Here is a 21,646-nt window from a genome sequence, read left to right on the forward strand (position 1 = left end):
TAAAGTTTATCTGTAGTTCAGTGTTTATGTGTGACATTACGTGTGAAATTGAATCATTAGAAATGGAAGGAATACAAACAATTTTTTAAAGCCCCTTTTGTGTTTCTTACCAGCTGTGATAAAAGCAGACAGAGTGATCCACATCAGTGAACAATGCAGTAGTCATATATAGGCTTCAGGCTTTAGGAAATGTATGAGGTTGCCAGTGTGTAACACAATCAGGATTTCGGGGTACGTATACAGTAAAGTCTTTATTATCCAAACTTACGCTGGCCTCTTATCATTAGTCACATTTATGATATGTATCGTTAAGGAAAAGGCACATCATAAAGCTTTTTCCAAACACAGTTGTGGCAGTGCAGATAACAGCTGGATAATACTTGTGCCTGTGGCTCAGGAATGGCAGTCACCTCAGTAAGGTCAATAACATCTTTAAAGTGATTGAACAGTCTTATCAATAGCACAGAAAGTTACTTTACATTATATTACTATATTACCCTGTTGCCAATTTAAAGAGATTCATTCCCACCACCAGTATCAGATAGTAGGCTGTTCAAAAGGCACCAAGCATGTTAATAAATATTTTGTACATAATGTGAAAATAACAAAATGATATTCATTTAATTTGTACAGAGCCAATATAAAATGATAGGAATATGCACACAATAACCGTATCAACCTTCATGTAGGACTGAATGCTCATAGCTCTGTGAGCAACATAAGTAGGCTACATTCAGTGTAAACAAAATAATCCTTCAGTATACATTACTTACAAAATATTTTTACAGAGCATCACATTATTTACACCCTATACAGCAAGCAACATGTTATTATCATTAATAGTGCTACGTATAGGCTGAAAACCTACATAAGACTTTTTACATCATCAACCAGAATCATGGTCTCCAACATAAGTGACAGAGAAAGGACTAATATTCACCTGTGTCACAAATGATCATTTTTAAAACATAACTAGTTGTGAAAATAAGAACAGAGACAACTGAGTTTTAAAGGAATTGTTCAACATTTTAGGAATTACATTTATTTGATTTCTTCCAGAGAGTTAGAAGAGAGGATCAATACCAATGACTGTATGATAAAAAGGTAACTGCAGTTTAACCGCAGCAACATGTTACTGTACAGTCATGATGGTACAAGCTACAGATTAACTTTGCTTTATGCTAACATAACTGCAGCTAGTTTCGCTTGGCATAAAGACTGGAAACAGGGGAATTACTTGCATATTCTGATCTGTCAAAAGCTATCAAAATTTGCCTACCAGTACCTAAGCTCTTCGTTTTGTAATTTGTACAAAAACTGAACGTCAATTTGCTATTTGATGGGGGGAGTTCTGGAGCTGGGATCAGTGACTCAACTCTCCACAGTTGCTCCAATAACTCCCGTAACATGGTGAATTGGGGTATTTTACACTTCAGTTGGTAGGAAGTAGTGGGCGGCGGTACCTCAGTGGGTTGAGTGGGTTGTCCTGTAACCACAAGGCTGGCGGTTCGATCCCCGATTACTATTGTCAAGCCTGTCAAAGTGACCTTAAGCCCAATGCATCCTAAATGCTTAGGAAGGGTTAAATGCAGAAGTCAGATTTCATGTATGTACCTGTATGTATATGACGATTGTAATAAAGTTTAAGTAGGACTGACACTTTTTCAAAAAGTCAGGTTTGAGCGAATTAGAACTAATACGTAATTAGTTTGAATTATTTCGAACACAACTCATATAGTGTAATACATCCCCACTATGTGTCTTGTGAGACTTCAGCTCTGTCATTATCCTGAAAACCTTGACCCAAAACAATTCCAATGGGACTCGTATGTAAATAATGCTATCTTATCGGTGGTGGCCTTTTCACAAACTTCTGGCAAGCTGTGTGGTAGTGTTGTCAAAAGTATCGAAGTATCGATACATATCGATACTGAATATTTGAAACGGTTTCAATACAAATTTTTGAGTACCAGCTGCGCTTTCTGCTCTCTCTTCTCTCTGACAGCGCGTTGACACACACACCCCTATTCATCTTTCAATAAAAATCTAAAATGTAATGCCCTCATGTGTGTCAATTTTTCCCCGTGGTATCGAAAATGGTATCAAATATCGATATTGTTCAAGGCATCGAAGTTAGAAATTCCAGTGTCGTGACAACACTACTCTGTGGTAGATGTTGCTCCACTCATTTCTGGTGCCTCCACTGCCACCTGGGTTTCAGCGAGTAGGTGAGTCCTCACATTTGTTGTCATTGTAGGCAGCTACTCTTTACAATGTCGGCATTTATCACACTTATCTTTCTGGGTAATTACGGTTTAGAGCCCAAAAGACTTCAACACGCTGCGTCATTGTTGTCAGCACAGCTTTGCTCACTAGTGTCCTCCATTTCATTTATTAGTTTAGTTTACCAATAAGTCAATGGGGCATACAATAGGTCAAGTGAATTTCAAGAGCGCCCTCTACCTCTGTGCTTATAGACTGTAAATTTTGAATTTGTACAAGTTTTTGTGGTTAAAATATTTAATTTCTTCCGACATTCGAACACAATTTTGAATAAAAATACGACAGCTCTGGTAGGCAGTTTGTTGCTGTTGGGCAAAGCCTGTAGGCTCTCCCTGTTTTCAGTCTTTATGCTAAGCTAAGCTAATCAGCTGCTGGCTGTAGCTTCATAGTTGCATTCAAAAATTAGAGTGGTATCCATCTTCTCTTTTAACGAGAGAAAGCGAATCAATTTATTTCCCTAAATGTCAGACTATTACTTCAGGATCACTCTGTGTTTATCTTTGGTGTTGTTTCCATAAGTTTCATGAACGGAGTAAAAACTTGAGGTGCTCTTGATCTTGGTGGAGCAGAGGACAGGGAAGAAGTGGATTCCTTGGGAATTGATCCTATGCCTCTGTTTGTTTGTGCGTCCACCTCATCCCTCCCGGACTGGACTGGATTCACAGGAGGCTCAGATTCAGACGTGTGGTCGTAGGGTAACGTCCCACTCGCTACTGTAGGGTTGTACGACAGGAAGCGGCTGTACTGGACAGGAGTGTACCTCAGTAAACTGGAATCCAACCTGCTGGGTGGAGGGTTACTAGACGTGTACGTCCTTGGTCTAGTGGGCGTTGTTAGGCTGTAGAATGGATGTTGACTGGGAGATGTAGTGGATGAAGGTTGCACGGAGGATGAAGGTTGAGTGGGTGATATAGGTTGTGTTGTGGATGTAGGTTGTGTTGGGAATGGAGATTCTGTCGGGGATTTCGGTTGTGTTGGGAATGGAGGTTGTGTTGGGAATGAAGGTTGTGTCGGGGATGTAGGTTGTGTTGGGAATGGAGGTTGTGTTGGGAATGAAGGTTGTGTCGGGGATGTAGGTTGTGTTGGGAATGAAGGTTGTGTTGGGGATAAAGGTTGTGTTAGGAATGGAGGTTGTGTCGGTGATGTAGGTTGTGTGGGGGACAGAGGTTGTGTTGGGAATGGGGGTTGTGTCGGGAATAAAGGTTGTGTTGGGAATGGAGGTAGAGTGGTTGATGGAGGTTTCATTGGTGGTGGAGCTTGAACAGGTGGTGGGTGATGTATGGGATGGAGATGAGTTGGTTCAACATCATGCCTTTTTGCTTCACGTCTGCAGATGCACAGTCAGACATGAGAGTGAGAAACCACCGCCAAATAGAGCACCAAATATAACCCGATGCTACTAAATATGTTTGTCTAACTTTGCTTCTTACCTGGGGAGCAGATCGCAGCCTACTCCTATCTCCCTAGTTTCCAAAACCTCTCGCGGCCTATTCTGTGTGGACATAAAATACTTCAGGTTGTCTTCTAATTCATTATTCTAGGAAAAGGGAAACAGGAAACAACGCTGTCAGGTCAGGTTCATGCAAAGGATTGAGGTCACTTAACATATGAAAGTGAATACACTCTTAGAAATAAAGGTTCCACCCAAAAACCCCTATAAGTGGGTTTCATCTACAACCCATCCAGGGGGTCACAGTGACAGTTCTGGGGGCAGTGCACTTGGCGCAGCGAAAAGCTGTTATTGTGCCGCGCAAACCATTGGAAATAATGAGTTTCAGAGCAAAGTGGTGCTACTGCCGCATTTTGTATGAAAGGCCCATTAGGCTTTAAAGGTGTAGACCATCATAACCCACAATACTCATGTTTCACGATCACGGTTTTTGAGGTGGAGATTTCATGAATCTAGTTCTACTACAACATTAACTATTTCAGTGGTGCAGTGGATTTCAATTCTGCCAGGCTGTTCAGTTATTGGGCCGTTGGAACCACATCCAGGAAGGCTGATCTGAGAAGTGCAACCCGCAACAATCATGGTGCACCATCATAGTTTTTTTGGGGGATGGGTGGGCTGAGGGGACCAATGATTTGAACGATTCTTGAAGAACTCTTTGTTTCAAAAAGGGTTCTTTGGATGAAAAGGCAGGGTCACACATGCGCGAATGCAGGCAAGTGACCATCTCCTGCCAAGTCGGGATGTGACGGTTACGAAATATTCTCACTGGTTGATAAACAAGGGACAACACCGGTGTTACTGATTACACTGGACATTTTACAAGAAAAGTTGGCGCTCAATATCTGTAGAGTGCTTACTTTTATCTTTACCATCGGGTGGCTGTGTGTCTGGCCTGTCCGGTCCAGCTTTTGCTGCAGGGCCGCAGGTTTCTACCCGGCGCCGCTGCGCCACACACACCGGCTGTGACCGCACCGTCTTCCGCACGGCGATTACCTCATTAACATTATGGTCCTCTTATAGTATTGGGTTTTAATTCGAAATATTACCAAATAGGCGATAGGCTTTTGCTTTTCACTTTGACACTAAGTCCTCCGCCATCGTCTTGTCTGTCAACTCTCTCTCGTCCCGTGTGTGTTAAATCTGACTCCTGCTACTCTGAGCTGGGACTCCGTACAGAGCAGACACTTTCACGTTCAGATTGTAGCGTCCGTCATCCGACTATGTATTGATAATACGGCGCTGATATGCAAAAATAAACTAAATGGGTTTTATTTCTATAAAAAAAGCAAAACAATAGTGGGGGCGGTGGGTACGTAATGTAATCGGTGTATGCCCGACTACCGTGCAACACCGGTAACACCGACTACCGCAGCAAGCCTACTGCCAAGGTGATATTCGCCTGAAAGTTCACCAAAGTTGAACTCTACGCGAATGTGAAGATGCAAATTTGCTTTGCAACTGGAAGCAAAGTTTTTTTCATCTCTTCGCTAGCATAAAATGGAAGTGAAAGGGAGGCAAATGTAAATTTTGCACATGTTTGACCGTGTCTTTAGTCTTACAAAGAACCCTCGAAGAACCCTTTCTTCAAAAGAGCGTTTTTCAGAAGTAAACGGTTCTGGGTGGAACCTCAGCCCTTCAGGAAGAACCCTTTTATTTCTAGCAGTATAGATAGGTGCAGTTGACACAAGCAAACCACACAGACATGGCTGAAAGCTCAGGATCTTGAATGCTCAGCAGCCCAGACAATGCAGCAGATTTCCACACCACACCATAATTAAAAGAGGGATTTGTCTTACCTCACACTCCACTATCGCAATTCTGTCCAGAAGCTCCGAGATGAACATGTCCTTCTGAGCCACTTGAGCTCGCAGTGATCCAACCTTCACAAATCAAAGATTGAAAACAATTATCATGAGTTTTCAGCCAGATATTTTCTCAGTTTTTCAGTTTATTCAATACAATATTGTGATCTATGGATTGTTGGCGTAATTTCCTAATACATTTCTTGGACGTTTCCTATCCGTGGCTCACGTTACCGCAGTGTTGGAAAGGGAGGAGTGAGTGGAGGGGTACTCAGTTGGTTGCAATCTGCAACCACACCACTAGGTGCTGCTAAATCCTACATACTGTACCTTCAAGTTTCATTCCTTATTAATTCATGATTGGAAACTTGTGTGCTTGCCTGTAGACAAATTTAACATTGTTGCATGTCCGGTTGACCTGCTGTGCACCGACTACAAGATTTACTACAACATTTATATACTACAACATTTATTTAGTTAGTTAGTTATTAGTTATTTCCAGGAATGTTCTTTGAAATTATTCAGAAATTACTGACCCATAAAATAAAGTATTACCGTTGGCAAAAAAACAGTCCATGCAACACTTCAAGAACAATCCTGCTAGATACAGTATGATGAATACAAGGAATAACCTTTTGGAGTTATGAACTCAAGAGGGGCCCGTTAAGACTCTGATAATGTCTTTTAATCACTAAACCCTTTATCTTTAAATCATGAGTATGCATGTTAACCATTCGGCATGCATGACGCCCCACCCTTTATTGACTCTGAGCCAGATTAAGTTTAATATTCCTCGTGTGCAATGAACTCATCGATACTCTAGTTGGTAAACAAACTTCTACTACGTCAGCTGTCGTTGGATCTCATCCACATCCATTATCAAAACACAAGTAGAACAGAAGACCGCGGATAAATAAACTCTCCTCACCTCCTCAATCATTCCTTTGACTTTTCTCTGCTGGCAGAACACCATGTCGTTCAAGTGTTTGATTCTCTCACGGAGATCCACAGATTCAGATTGCAGCTCTTTGGACCTAAGCAGCATCAGGAAACAGTTACACCAAACATATAAATCTATCATGCTGGTCAAAAGGGGTTATCTTTTCCAAATATGTGCAGCCAATTCAGATGCTTGTCAGATCAAGGATAACAAACTTTAGAGGGAAAACAGAATTTCAGCACACTGATTAATTTGCAGCCTTTAAAGCTGCAGTAGGCAGAATATTATTGACATTATTGGGCAAAAAATCCATAATAACCTTTCAGCATTGTAAAACTGAAAACTAGACTTCTGCTTCTCCTCATGGCTCTGTTTTCTGGCTTTAAATAACGAGCCTGTGACCCGAGACTTTGGCCAGTCACAGGTCATTTCAGAGAGAGAGCGTTCCTATTGAGTGTTCCTATTGGCTGTGCTCCGGCTGGTGGGCGGTGCTTGGTATTTCCTCAACTGTTCTCAACATGGCTGCCGGGTCACATACTTTCTCATTTTATAGCTAAACCATGCAATACAAGATGTTTCTGAAAACATTTGAGGCGTGAAATAGGCATTACAGTAACAGAATATTGATTCATATTTGATCAGCGCTGCCTAGTTTGACCGTTTGATCAGAGTTTGCGGGTGATTGACAGCTGCTCAGAGACAGCAGACTCCAGATCGGCTCTGATTGGTTGTTTTCCTCCGGTCTGTGAAATCTTGCAGATGCCATTAGGAGCACCGGAGGACACAGAGCCACATTATTTTTTTCAGATTTTCTGTCTCATGCATTACTTTCAGGATATAGTGACCGTTTTATAAAAAATAACTTTTTTTAATCATATTTGCTGCATTTCTACCAACTGCTGCTTTAATAGTACAAATGATCTGGTACTACTGGGGCTTCATGTTATTACTCTAGTGTCTGTACTGCCCTTTCATCAACAAAACTGCTATTTTTTGAAGCACGAAAGTTTATTGGAAATAGTCGATCGCAACTCAAGGTCCTCTTGTCAGCGTTTCTAAAGCTTTCTGCTTGTTCAGCTGCTTCAACATCTTCAGATCCAACATAGTAAACTCCAACTGCTGATGAAGTCTGCGTGATACAGTTAAAAGCTAGTAAGTGGACCTTGAGTTGGGATGGTTTCATCACACTGGTGTTTGTTCTTTTTGTACCTTTTGGCCACATTTCCATCCGTTCTGTCTGTCAGCTCCATCAAGCGGAGACGCTGTTCACATTCCTGCAGCTTCTTGTGGAGTTGACTCTTTTCCTGTAAAAATATGTTTTCATTAAAAGGTTTATTATCTGCAAGAAGTGTGGATGGATTTTTGTTATGATAAAAATGTTTCCTTACCTTTTCCATACAGTTCAGTAGACGCTCCAATTCAATGATCCTCTGGTCCCTCTCAGCAATCTTGGCCTCTGCGATCCTGATGTTACTCTCTGCTTCCTCCAGTCGCCTGATGTACTCATCGAGTTGGGCCTGCGTGAGCAGCAACACATCTCAGTTTAGATGATGCTCGTCAAATGATCAAGAATGTAACTGCATCTACATTTTTGTTTGTCAGTTAGATTGAATTTGCTTTAGAAAACAATTTTCACTCCATCATAATCTCTGTAAAATGTATCAAAAACAAAAACATTTGAGACATGTGGATTAATCATCACACGTCTATCCTGTTCTTATGACACATAGCTTCTGGTTTCTACTGACACTGAAACTGTATGTGATGAGTCAATGAATAAGGAGTAAAGAATGCAGACCTGTAGCTTTTCAATCTCCTCCCTGTGTTTCCGTTGTTCCTCCTGCAGCTTCTCGTCGTACTCCTTCTGCAGCTTTGCTGAGAGCTCCTGCACCGCCTGAGTGTTGGCCTCCCGTGCAGACTCCACCTGGACCATTCACAGCACAGCAACAAAATGAGGCTGATTATTCCATATTGACAGTAGAGTAGGAGATGCAGCGGATGTGTTAATGTGCTGCAGTGCAGTGATCTGTTATGAAATCTGCTCGATCAATGTGCTTCATCTGCTGTTTCTCATATGTCTTAATTCCTTGAAATTGGGGTTATTTGCTGTTTAATGGAAAGCAACCATTTTTCAGTTCTGTCGTTACACAGACAGGAACCGATGACTTCTCAGAGGGTTTGGGACTACTTAGATTAGATGATCAGTTATATACTGTATTTCTACCTTTGATTTTACTCTAACCTGCTGTAGATAAGGGAGGAAGTGTCCAGATGCTAAACTGATAAGGTATCATCCATGCATCGTGCCACCCCGACACATCTTGACCCTCTCCACTGGTATTCGCTTTGGCTCAATTCTTTTTTTCTTTCTTGAAATTCTTTTTCAAAATATTAGCTCAAATATCTGAACAAGTAGTTTGTTGTTCAAGACAGATTTGAATTTCTCATTGATTTTAGAAAATTGCACGTGTTTTGGCACATGTGTGCAAAAGAGTAAGTACAATTTGCACAATAACCACTTGCATGATTTGCTGATTCTCAGTGAAATCTCCATCCTCATCACAACTTCTACGCATTCTCTCATAGTTTGAACCATCACATGCAAAATGATCAATTAAATTATCAAAATCTGTCAGATATACATGTACTGTGAGGAGGTACGATTAGTTGTTTTTTACTGAACATCAGCAGGTTTTTTCGTTTTTGCAGGGTTTGTGTTTTGGCACGGATGTCATTTTGTGGCAAATTTTCTGTTCACTCTATATGACTTTACATGAAAGCTCAAAGGTGAATTTTCTGTTTATAATACATGTAACACATTGCTACACAAATACATTTACAGTACACACAAATTTGCATATGCTGTTTCTGTGTATACAGTATTCTACAGTATTGACTTTTCCCAGTAAACATTTACCTGCTACAATAGCCTTCAGCTAGACAAAACTGACATTCTGTTATAGTGGGCTACAGTAAGCAGTCAGTTCACAAAATGAACAAAACAGAGATTTGCATATAAGAAACATTTCCAGGGTTGACTGGTGAATAAACGTCAAAACATTTTGACCAATTCGGCTTACATGATGACAAAACAACTTTTCATTTTGGTGGCATTGGCCAGTTTACTGACACAATAATTAGGTTTTGAAGCATGAATGAAGTGTTTTGGGTGAGTTACTACCTTTTGCAGACATGCAATAGAGTCCTGATGTCACATCAAACAGTTGTGACAGTTGCACTTACAGTTTAGAGAATGTTAAGACTGTTTCGACAAAATGAGCCAAAGCAATTGAGAAAAACTTTTGGAGCAGCCCACTTGTCACACCATCTGGGTGACCTGTATCTCAATGAATGTGCCAGAGCAGGTACTTCCACTGTAATATTTTGTGGATGCCTGAAGGTTTGTGTGATTGAGTGATTACCTGAAGTCTCAGAGTCTGGTTTTCAACCTGCGCGGCTGCCAGCTCCATCTCCTTGTCTCTGAGTTTCTCTTGTGTTTTCTCACAGGTGCTCCGCAAACTCTTCACCTCGTCTCTCGTGTCCACTCGTTTCTGACAGTTCTCCAGCAGGGATTTCTGCAAAGGAAGCTTCTTTTACTTATCAAGCCAGCCTGTGTTGGCGTGCAGCTGTCGTGTAGCGGGCCGTCACAGACTCAGTTATAATCGTTTGTTACCTGCAGGCCAATGTTGGAAGATATAAGGGAGCTGTTCATCTGATCGAAGCTTTCCATGGCCGCCGTCCGCACCTTCACCTCTGACTCCAGACTCCTCCGGTGTGAATTGGCAGACTGCAGACACACATGGCACACCGCATGTTCAGATTTATTCACAGCTTCACAGGCTGGAGTTTGATGAGGGAGTTTGGAGCGGTCACCCGGCGTTACATAACTCCTTACCCTGATTTCATGTGAAAGCTTCTGCATTGATTGCTGCATTCCACCGAACTGCCCGTACATCCGCTCTCTCACCTTCTCCAAAGAGTCTCTCACCTGTGTACACAGAACATACACATATTATCTACCCAACATCCCACACAGTGGTGTACAGAGGATGTGTTGACCTGAAGGCCCGGCTGCTTAGTTTCCACTCACCTCCCTGATGTACTTCATCTCATCCTGAAGGTGATTGACCGTCCACTCGCGCGCCATCACCTCCTGCTGCCTGTCCGAACCCGTCCTCTGCACTACGCCGTACACTTTGGGCCCATGATTCTGCTGCGAGGTCTCTGGCGCCCCATTGGTCGTGTCTCTGAGGTGCTGAGGGAGACAGGATTGCACCGGTCAGGTTTCTGTAGCCACCCTCCAATGAGGCTGACTTCTACTGTCATTGTGTTTGTTTGTCCGTGTGCTCGCTTACAGTATGTGCATGCATGCACACTTTTAAGTGCATCACATGTTTGTGTATGGATGCACATGCCTGCATATGTACTCTTGATCAGGTATTTCCAGCACTACTGCTGCTGAGCACTGGAAACAGGAGGCTGGGAACAAAGCTAAAAAAAAAAAAAGTGCAGCAGGGTGTATTGAAGGTGTCATGTTTCTGCAACCCAGTACATGAGCTGCTGCTGCCGTGTTGGCCTATTGTACCGCTAGCAGCCAGGCGACCGATGAAAACAGATGCACACCAGCAGGGCAGCATTTTAAACAAAGCAATAGCTAAATAACAAATGACAGTTACAGTCATGGGCGCAGATAAATTACAGAACTGAAACTTAGAGATTCAGTTTCTATAAATATTTCAGTGCAATGTTTTGTTTGGAAATCAGAAAGAATTATCTGTATATATATAAATTATATACAGTACAGCTCGACTTGAGACATTGACATTGTCACAGTCGTCTACAAGCATCTGCTCATGTTGAATATCCATGGATACATTATTAATGACAGCCTGAAGGTGCATGCACAGAGGCGTGTTTTTACAGAGGGATGTCAGTGACACACATGCTGAAGCAGTAGCAGTGTCATGCCTATTATTCATGTGTTGGATGTGGCTGTCTACCTGCTGAGGTGACTCCCTGCCAGCTGGCCTCTCTCTCAGGATCAGCCCATTCTTCTTCTTCCACGTCCCACTGACGTCCTTCTCTCTCTCAGACTACAGAAACAAACAAAAAACAACAACAACAATATTCAAGATTGCTGTTGAGGATAATTCATTCCAGGTGTGGAAAGTAAAAAATGTACAAAATAAGTGTTATTATTTTGTGCAAACATTCCACAGCATTGATAGCTTCTAATTAGCAAAGTTTCTTTTCTCATCTTTGTGGTGGTTTTTACTTTGATTACAATCTTATTTTTTATGTTATTTCTGTCTTCCTTTGTTCATCTGTATGTATACCTCTGCTTCTGTTTGAACAAATATAAAACTGAACATGCTTGTACTTTCAGATGCTGTGCAAATATGATGTGTTCCCAATAAAACAATTGATCGATATTTTTCACCATATTCATAAACCGAACAACTAATCAATTAATTGAGAAAATATTCTACAGATTAATCAATAATGAAAATAATCGTTAGATGCAGCCCTAGTTGTTGCCCTTATTCTGTCTTAATTTGATTATGTTGCATAGTTTTCTACATGTATGTGAATATTATATTTCGTATCTAGTGTCTGGAGTCTTTATATATTTTAGATATACAGTATCTATATTTTTAGATTTCCAAAAATGTTTTTTGTGTGTTCATCCGAGGAATGCTGTATGAGCTGAACTTGTTTGTTTATTGTGTAACTATAACAATGTTGACTTAGTTATTTAGAGATCATGTGGGAGGGACAGTATGGGGAGAGGACCTTTATTGCTTTTTCCACGAGTGATGCAATGTCTGTTGAAGACTCTGAATTGAAAAGAGATAGATAGATGGATAGATAGATACAGTAGATAAATAGATGGATAGATGGATAGATGGATAGATGGATAGATAGATAGATACAGTAGATAGATAGATAGATAGATGGATAGATGGATAGATAGATAGATACAGTAGATAGATAGATAGATAGATAGATAGATAGATAAATAGACCTATTACCCAGAGAAAGAGGCGTCAGTCTCCACATCTCTCAGAGATAAGAGTGAGGAGGAACTGGAACAAAGACAGCAGTGTCGTCTAATGAATCCATTGGTACCAATCATGTCATACTAGCTCGTTGCGAAGGACTTTAAATAATGCTCCAAACTGCGCTCAATTTTGGCGAGGAAAACCTTACTTGACCTCTGACCTCAAGATATGTGAATGAAAATGGGTTCTATGGGTACCAATGAGTCTCCCCTTTACAGACATGCCCACTTTATGATAATCACATGCAGTTTGGGGCAAGTCATAGTCAAGTCAGCACACTGACACACTGACAGCTGTTGTTGCCTGTTGGGCTTCAGTTTGCCATGTTATGATTTGAGCATATATTTTATGCTAAATGCAGTACCTGTGAGGGTTTCTGGACAATATTTGTCATTGTTTTGTGTTAATTAATTTCCAATGATAAATATATACATCGCATAAAGCAGCATATTTATCCACTCCCATGTTGATAAGAGTATTAAATACTTGACAAATCTCCCTTTAAGGTACATTTTGAACAGATAAGAAATGTGTGATTAATTTGCAATGAATTTGCAATTAATTGCGATTAATCATGGACAATCATGCGATTAATCGCGATTAAATATTTTAATTGATTGACAGCACTAATAGATAGATATATAGATGGATGGATGGATGGATAGATGGATAGATAGATAGATAGATAGATAGATAGATAGATAGATAAATAGATAGACCTATTTCCCAGAGAAAGAGGCGTCAATCTCCACATCTCTCAGAGATAAGAGTGAGGAGGAACTAGAACAAAGACGCCTGTTGTCTCCTGAACAGAGCCGAGCCTCACATTTCTGCACCACTTCATCTACAGAGGACGTGCTGTTGAGAAATGGCGAAGGCCTGCTCTAATAGGCGGATGTGAATTCCAGAAGATGGAAGGGAAGAACATAACAGCCATGTTTATGTTTTAACAACACTTCAGCCTCAGAATAACAATGCTCTATGTGCTGTCGCTTCAGCTTTGAATTTTACAATGCCAATAATTCAGCACACTGGTGGACAATGTTTACCTGCTTAGCTGATTTAGTTGGAAGGAGCACGCAGGGTTTCTTTTGTTTTGTTGCCTTGAGGAACGCCGCTTTGAAAAAAGGCAAACGTGAGCATGGTTCACATAGCCCCGCTCACTGCTTGACCCCTACTAAAGTAGGACCAAAGGTTTTGCCCTTTTGGAAAAATTTAAAAAATGTGGGCACCCTGGACTTCTAACTCCCAAAAGGCACAACTAGACCACACTGTCAGCTATCATACCAAATTTGAAGTTCCTAAGTTAAATAGTTTCCAAGTTCTGCTCCGGAAACGAAAGTGTAACACACGAACGGACAATAGGACGGAAGGACGGACACGCGGAGCGCTATATACCCCCGACTACGTTGTCGCTTGGGTATAATAACTAAATGTCAGTGCACTGTCAAACAGTTTACTCAGTCATTTGTTAACTGACTGCTTTATCATAAGACTGCATTGTGAAGGACTCCACTGATTAGATTAGCTCCTTACTTCCAACACAAAAGAAGAAAGTTGTATTTGAAGTCACAACACAAAGACCCTCTCATGTATCTCAATGGGCTGAATCATCATCAATCATTGTATATGAACCAACTGTGTGTCCTCTGTGTGTGTGTGTGTGTGTGTGTGTCATGGTGCAGATATATTTCATCTCATCTAGGCCATAGTCACAGGTTGGATTGTGTGCATGATGTGTCAGGTTGCAGATACACCCGTTCTAATTTTATGGTGAATAACCACTTTAGCCAGTGTTCCCACTGACTGAAACATAACATCACTGGATATCTCTGGCGGAGGATGTTTCCCTCATTTCCTTCCTCCTTGATTAACGTCCCTTTTTCCTTTCTTTTCACACAGTCACAAAAATACACGCTCAAAAAGATGCAACTGGCCTACATCTGACCTTCCCTCCAGATTACGTCTAAGACCAAAGTTCAACTTCAGTGGAAATTTATTTGACCACATTGGCTACAAAAAAGGACACGGACGCTCCATGTTTAAATAAATTAAATGGAAAAAACTAAGTTAAGTCAAGCCTTCTCAACACTGTGTCACTTCTGAACGCTGAGCTGGTATTTCAACTAAATACTGTTGCAACAACAGCAGAGTTACGTGTCACAGCAATTACAGCAGCACCTGCACAGAGCCCCGAGCTCAGCACTGCTGAATACATAATGAGCTCATGAAGAGGACACAGAGAGGTGACACTTCAACCTCTTCAACCCTGATATTACTCTTCGATTTGAAGTGGCTTCAAAGTAGAGCTACAACGATTAATTGATTAGTTTTCAACTATTAAATTAATTTCCAATTATTTTGATAATCTATTAATTGGTTTGAGTAATTATTTAAGAAAAACAAAGTCAAAATTCTCCGATTCAAGCTTCTTAAATGTTAATATTTACTGGTTTCTTTACTCCTTTATGACAGTAAACTGAATATCTTTGAGTTGTGGACAAAACAAGACATTTGAGGACGTCATCTTGGGCTTTGTGAACATTTTTCACCATTTTCTGACATTTTATAGACCAAACAACTAATCGATAAAACTAGAAAATAATCGTCAGATTAATCAACAATCAAAACAATAAGGTAGTCACAGCGCTTCTTCAAAGTTATGTTTTTCCATACTGTACCACAGTGTCACAGGCAAATTATATATTAGCTTGTTTTAGCACTTCATTGAATTAATATTGGCTTATATTGAGTGAAAAAAAAACATTTTGAGGCCAGCACCATCACAGTTTTGTGTTTTTGGAAACTTTTGGATCCTATATGCCCCTATAGTTCAACATGTTTTCTTGCTGAGAGTTAGATGAGAGGATGGATCCAGGAGACAGGTCAGAAAGGAGACGGTGCACTTGGAGGTAGTCACCTTTAGGAGGCTAGCGGCATGTCCTGAGTCTATAAACTCCAATTGGAGAAGTGAACGTGGACGTAGATTATGATGATTCAGTAGTCACCAAAGTATATATTGGACACATTTTTCACAAGCCACATGTCTTCACACCATTCTGACACTGAAATTACATTTTTCAGACGGACAATTCAGGAGAAAATTCACTTTGTTTTAGGCTTTTCTCTGTCTCAGCAACACACTCTCACATTATGCAAATATAACGCAGTCTGCTGTCGTCCATCAACATGACGTTCACAACACTTCCGAACGAGGATGGGGTTGTGAGGGAGAGGCGAACACGCCATGACCACACCCACAGGAGGTGTATACCGTTTCAAACCATTGGCAGAGCTTATAATGCGTCACCTTTGTTATAAAGCATCTTTTTTAATAGAGAGGTGAAGTCCTTCCCCTTTCCGGGGGCCCCATGGGACCTTTTTTCGGAAAAAATAGGAACGGTAGTTAACGGCAAGAGACAAATATTTTTATGATCTCGTTTGACCTAGTATCACACATTTGATGTTTGTCAATTTCAAACAAAATTTTGTAAGTCAAGAAAGTCGCAGTTTGTCATAGTATAATTTCGTTTTGTGTGAAACCGCTCACTGAATCTCTCTCACAATATACCTGACTAACACTAGCCAGCTAACTTAGCTATGTTCCACACACGTTATCTTGATGTGTTTTATCCAGCGACTCCTGGTCTTTTTATCAGCCAGGAAGCGAAAGAACGAGCGACACCCGTTGCTTGTAAGAGTTCATCCCAGTACGAAACGCACAGGCATCGTAGCTTCAGAGAGAGAGACGTTACTTACCCAACTTTTGGGTGTGTCGTCGTTCTAATTACGAATTTTCACAGTCTTATACTTCAACAGTTCTACAACAAACTGCGACTTTCTTGACTTGCAAAATTATGTTTTAAATTGACAAACATCATATGTGTGATTCATGGCACAATTGAAGCGGGATCAAAAAAATGATTTGCCTCTCGCCGTTGGCTATATATCATATTTTTTCCAAATGAAGGTCCCATGGTGGTCTTCTTCTTCTCTCTATACCACTCTCACATTTGTAAGATAAATATGAAGCCGGCAGCTGGTTAGCTTAGCTTAGCATAAAGACTGGAAACAGGGGGAAACAGCTTGCCGGGCTCTGTCCAAAAGTAACAAAATCAGCCTATGAGCAACTCTAAAGCTTATTAATTACACCTAACCCTCCATAAAACAACAAATTGTTATTTTTACAAGTTTTTGTAAGTATTAAGGAAACAAGATAAAACTTTCCTTTCGATTTTGTTTCCTTTGGACAGAGCCATGCCAGCTTGTTTCCACTTGTTTCCAGTCTTTGTGCTAACTCCTGGCAAGAAAGTGAATAAGTGATTTTCCCATTATTATTCCTCTAAGGCCTTTTCTTACTATTGTGTTTTCACTCTCTTCATTTCCTCCCTTCCAGTTTCATTGCACCTCAGACCCTCAGTTGTGCAGCTCTGCTGTTACAATTGCAGGCGTGTGCTTCCTCACTTAACACACACTGAAGTACACGTCATCACCGAGCACATGTCCGTTACTCTCCACTCTGTGTTCACTCTTGACCAGACACTACTCTGTTGTCAGTTCCAATAGTCCTGGTCACACCCTCCTAAAGGGGAGCACACATTCCGAGATTGCGGTGGCGGCGGTGCTATCAGTGGAGTGCGTGGAGGTGTGGTAACTAGACGAACACCACGCTCCCTGGCCAAGGTTCATACAAAACAAACCGCCATATTTCTGCAAGGATTTAGCGCTTCAAGGGGCCAGAAACCTTCCTCAGTGCCAACAATAAGCAAAGTGTCACAATCAGTTCTCACACTCTCGCTGTCAATCAGCCTCGGCACCACTTCATGTTCTGAACACAAACAAAGCTACACCTACAGCAAACAGCCACACTGCCTGCAGCATGTACTCATGATCATAATGCGTCCAACAGACTGTGCAGAGTGTAATTGTGCACTTCAGTAAGAAACTGTTTGTTTAGGTCCCAGTGTTTGAGTTCATACTGTGTCTCAGGTGTGATATCAAGTCTGTTCAGCAAGTATTTCAAATACTTTCCGTAGTATGGAATAGATTTATAACAGAGTTGAGCTTTGAAGTAAATGTGAAACAGCTGTGTGTATGTATTATCACATGCACACACACCCTCCTGTCATGATTGCGTAACTTGTCCAGATGATAAAACACACATAAATCTCAGTGGATCCACCATCTTTCTTGTATTTGTATTATATGATGAATTCATGTTGTATTTTCAGATCATTCACCCACATCATTATTTATTTGAGCGCCCTGGTGTGTGTTTAACTCTATTCATTAAACCTTTATCTAAATACGGCTGTCAGGGAAGACTTATAGGCAGGATGTAGCATGGTTAATTGCAGAATTGCAATAAAGGGAGACTTACTGTGTCTGAGTTGGTGCTTTTTGGCTCTTTGTTTCCATGATCTCCCGCATGTAGAGTCAACCTGAGGCGTCTGATCCTCCTCTGAGCAAAACAAACAGACAAAAAGCAAATAAATGATGTTCTGCACGCAAATGGCTGTTTGCATGATCATGTCATCATGAGAGGATATGGAAGAGTTGACTGAAACAGCAGTGAAACTGAAGCATATAATAAATCTCCCACAGTCCACCACCGGGGGGTTTATTTATAGTCAATGGAAACAGAGCTGCAAACAAAGCTCATGTAAATTACTTCAAAACCGAACTGTGCTTATGGATACACCGTCGTATTTACACCACAATGAGTGCTTTGTTTGGCTGTGCAACAAACAAAACATTTGTACAATTAAATATCTTATTTTAAGACATTATTTAAAATAAAAAAAAACATTCCTGCAGAAATGAACCCATATCATGCTCAGTTTACGGGGTTCTTTCCTTCCTAGAAAACAATGGGAATAAGTTTAAAGGCCGGTTTAGTACAAAGGCCTGTTTTATCAGAGAGCTGTTCAAATAAACATGACAGTCCTGCCTCCTGCACACTCAGCTCCCATTACAGCTCCTGCAAGTGAACACATCATATAACAAACTTTCAGATGATCAGGGGGCAGAAAATGTTAGCTGGGACTGAGGAATTGTATCAAGAAACAAGTGGCTATACAGAGTGGAAAGCAACAGAAGAGGGAGGAGGAAGAAACACTGGATTGTTTTTTTGCAAAACACAGAGGAGAAGGAAGGGAGAGAGAGAAAAGGGGAGAGGCAGTTTCAGTGTCTTCACAGACTTCTCTGGGACTTCTTACCTCACTTGAAGAGTCTGGAGAGTCCACTGTTGTTGTGGTGGTGGTGGAAACAGTTCGTCCTGACCCGTAGCGAAGCATGTCTCTTCTTCTGTCCACTCCTTGTCTCTCTTCCTCTCCCTCTCCGGACCTCCTCCCACCCTTCCTCTCTCTGCTCCTTCCTGAGTTCTGCTCAGACTCTCACAGCGACCATCTGCCCCCGGCTGATGCAGCCTGGGAAGAGGAGGGAAATTCCACTCTGTCAAGACTGGTGGTACTGGTGGTCCTAGTGGTGGTGGTGGTGGAAGTCCACAGGATCCTGAACTTCCCTCTCTGCCAGTGAAATGATCAGGTGCAGTCCACTTCCACACTCAGCAACACAAACACAACTGTGTCATTGTCTTAATTCCAGCCAGACTGCTCCTAACTGCACCTGGTTGACAGGCTTGTCAGTCACTCAGCAACCTCCCTCCCTGCCTCTCTCTCTCTCTCTCTCTATCTGTCTCTCTCTCTGTGTGTGTGTGTGTGTGTGTGTCTCTGCATTCCCATCAGACCTGTCGGGCCACATTTCAGCTGCCTGCCTGGTCTATGCCTCCTGGCCTGAGAGCAGGACTTTCACAGGGCGGGGCCTCCTACTGGGGCTGGGACAGGTGGGGCCCTCTTATCAACAGGAGTGGCTAATATGAGGAGCTGGTACTTACTGCTCACTTTGTCACACTTTGACATATATATCCACCTGTTATACATGCAAAGCTTTTTAAAGTCTTAATAATGCCCCAAATCTGCAAGATATAGGCTATATAATATCTGATTTTTACTCTTTTATCAAAAGCTTGGTCAACCACTGTGCAGTGATGTGATGGAAAGTAACTAACACTCAAATGTTGTATTAAAGTGCAATTTTGAGGTACTTATACTTTACTTTTGAGTTTATCCTACGTTATACTTTTAATACCACCACCTTTCAGAGGGAACTGTACTACAGCTATTGTTTCTGATCACTTTTCAGGTTAGGATTTTACACTCAAAACATATGCTAATCTTATATCAGAATTAAACTACCCAAGTAGTTAAAATGAGCTCCACCCTGATCAATTACAGGTACTACTTACATATTAAACCTGCAGTAGGCAGAACGTTTTCGGAATCATTGGCAAAAAATCCATAATAACCTTTCAGCATATTGTAATTCAAGTGTTCTAAGAGATAACTAGACTTCTGCACCTCCTCATGGCTCTGTTTTCAGGCTTTAAAACATCTAGCCTGTGACGGGAGACTTTGGCCAATCAAAGGTCATTTCAGAGAGAGAGAGCGTTCCTTTTGGCTGTGCTCCGGCTGGTGTGCGGTGCTTGGTATTTCCTCAATTTATCTCCACATGGCTGCTGGTTCACAAACTTTCTCATTTTACAGCTAAACAGTACACTACAAGATGTTTCTGAAAACATTTGAGGACTCCAGCTCGGCTCTGATTGGTTGGTTTCCTCCGGTCTGTGAAATCTTGCAGATGCCATTAGGAGCACCGGAGGATTTTTTTCAGATTACCTGTCTCATGCTCTACTGTCAGGATATAGTGACCGTTTTATAAAAATAACATATCATAATATTATAACATAACTACCCAACACTATGAAGTAGTTAAAATGAGCTCCAGCCTGACCAATTAGAAGTATTGCTTACAGTAATAATAATTACATAATAATAATACACCAATGATACTGATCCAGTTACATAATAATATAAAACTAATACTGCGGGGATCATTTTGCATAATGAGTACTTTTACTTTTGATACTTTAAATATATTTTGTTGCTAATACTTATTTCACTTTTAAATGCATAACTTTTACTTATAATGGAGTATTTGCATTGTGTGCAGTGGTATGTCCATTTTATGCTACTTTTTAAACTTCTACTGCACTACATTTTGTAAACTAATATTGTACTTTCTACTCCACTGCATTTATTTGACAACATTAGTTACTATTTACTTTACAGATTTAGATTGTTAATAAATAATCAACTAATAATTATGATGTATTATTATAGGTCACGCTAACCAGCAGTATTTACAGTAGTTGAAATTAGCTCCACCTTTACCAGCTGCAACATTAGTGAGGAACACATTAATGCATAAATAAATATAATCCAGTGATATGATTCTGAAATGGGTCATTCTGCATAATGAGTACTTTAACTATATTTTGATGCTAAAACGTTTGTACGTTTACTTAAGTAAAATGTTGAATGCAGGACTTTTACTTTTAACGGAGTATTTTTACACTGTGGTATGACTACTTTTACTGAAGAAAAAGATCTGAGTACTTCTTCTACCACTGATACCGGGGTGTTAGTACTTTTACTTAAGAAAATGGATTGAATACGTCTTGCAGCACTACCGCTGTGAGAATGAAAACCTCTTCTTCCAATTAAATACAGTCAGTTGTTTTCTAATACAGGAGTTGTTTCAGCCAATACATTATTAATACTGTTGATAGTGGATAGTGATGAAAAGGAAGACAACATTATTATTTAATGTTATTGTTACCTTCTGTCTCACAACTACATCTTCACTCGGTTTGACACAATCATCAGTTTATACTCACACTCGTCCTGTCAAATATGTTTAAGGAGCAGACAGACGATCCTCCTGACAGCCAGATCACATTCCTCTGTGAATGGCCTGCAGTCACTCCCTCTTAATAGAAACTAGAGACACACTAGAGTCACACAGGAAAGGAGAGTCAAGTTTAAAGGCTGAAGTTGCCAAGCAAGAGCTCGTTCGGCCAAACATTATTTTACAACAAAGCTCAGCCGTTAGCTTTTGTCAAACTACGTCAGTAAATATGAAAAGAAAAAGTTTAAGAGGTATTTCTACAGGTCCGAGAGGTTAATCAGTAACCAGACAATAAACA

General features: G+C 40.8%; 1 protein-coding gene across 7 annotated transcripts; it reads right to left on the reverse strand.

Annotated features, from left to right (window-relative positions):
• Positions 1-232: 232 nt before the first annotated feature.
• Positions 233-21,618, reverse strand: LOC119476300 (myocardial zonula adherens protein). 7 transcript variants are annotated; one of them, XR_005203990.1, is made up of 15 exons: positions 18,759-19,590; positions 17,921-18,001; positions 11,479-11,571; positions 10,569-10,733; positions 10,374-10,466; positions 10,152-10,265; positions 9,901-10,065; positions 8,277-8,402; positions 7,867-7,995; positions 7,688-7,782; positions 6,467-6,572; positions 5,533-5,616; positions 3,714-3,820; positions 2,684-3,610; positions 233-2,611 (listed from the first exon to the last, which is right to left on the reverse strand). XR_005203990.1 is itself a non-coding variant. In XM_037749711.1 (15 exons), the coding sequence occupies exons 2-15, from the start codon at positions 18,834-18,836 to the stop codon at positions 2,767-2,769; spliced, it is 2,280 nt and encodes a 759-aa protein (XP_037605639.1). In that variant the 5' UTR covers positions 18,837-18,968; positions 21,338-21,618; the 3' UTR covers positions 233-2,766. The 7 variants fall into 7 exon arrangements, 6 of the variants coding, with proteins under 6 accessions (XP_037605639.1, XP_037605672.1, XP_037605657.1 ...); XM_037749711.1 differs by adding an exon at positions 21,338-21,618 and having other exon boundaries at positions 233-3,610; positions 18,759-18,968; XM_037749744.1 differs by having other exon boundaries at positions 233-3,355; positions 3,482-3,610; positions 18,759-19,592.
• Between the last annotated feature and the right edge of the window lie 28 nt (positions 21,619-21,646).

This window comes from Sebastes umbrosus, chromosome 2, assembly GCF_015220745.1.
Source record: "Sebastes umbrosus isolate fSebUmb1 chromosome 2, fSebUmb1.pri, whole genome shotgun sequence".
Lineage (NCBI taxonomy): Eukaryota > Metazoa > Chordata > Actinopteri > Perciformes > Sebastidae > Sebastes > Sebastes umbrosus.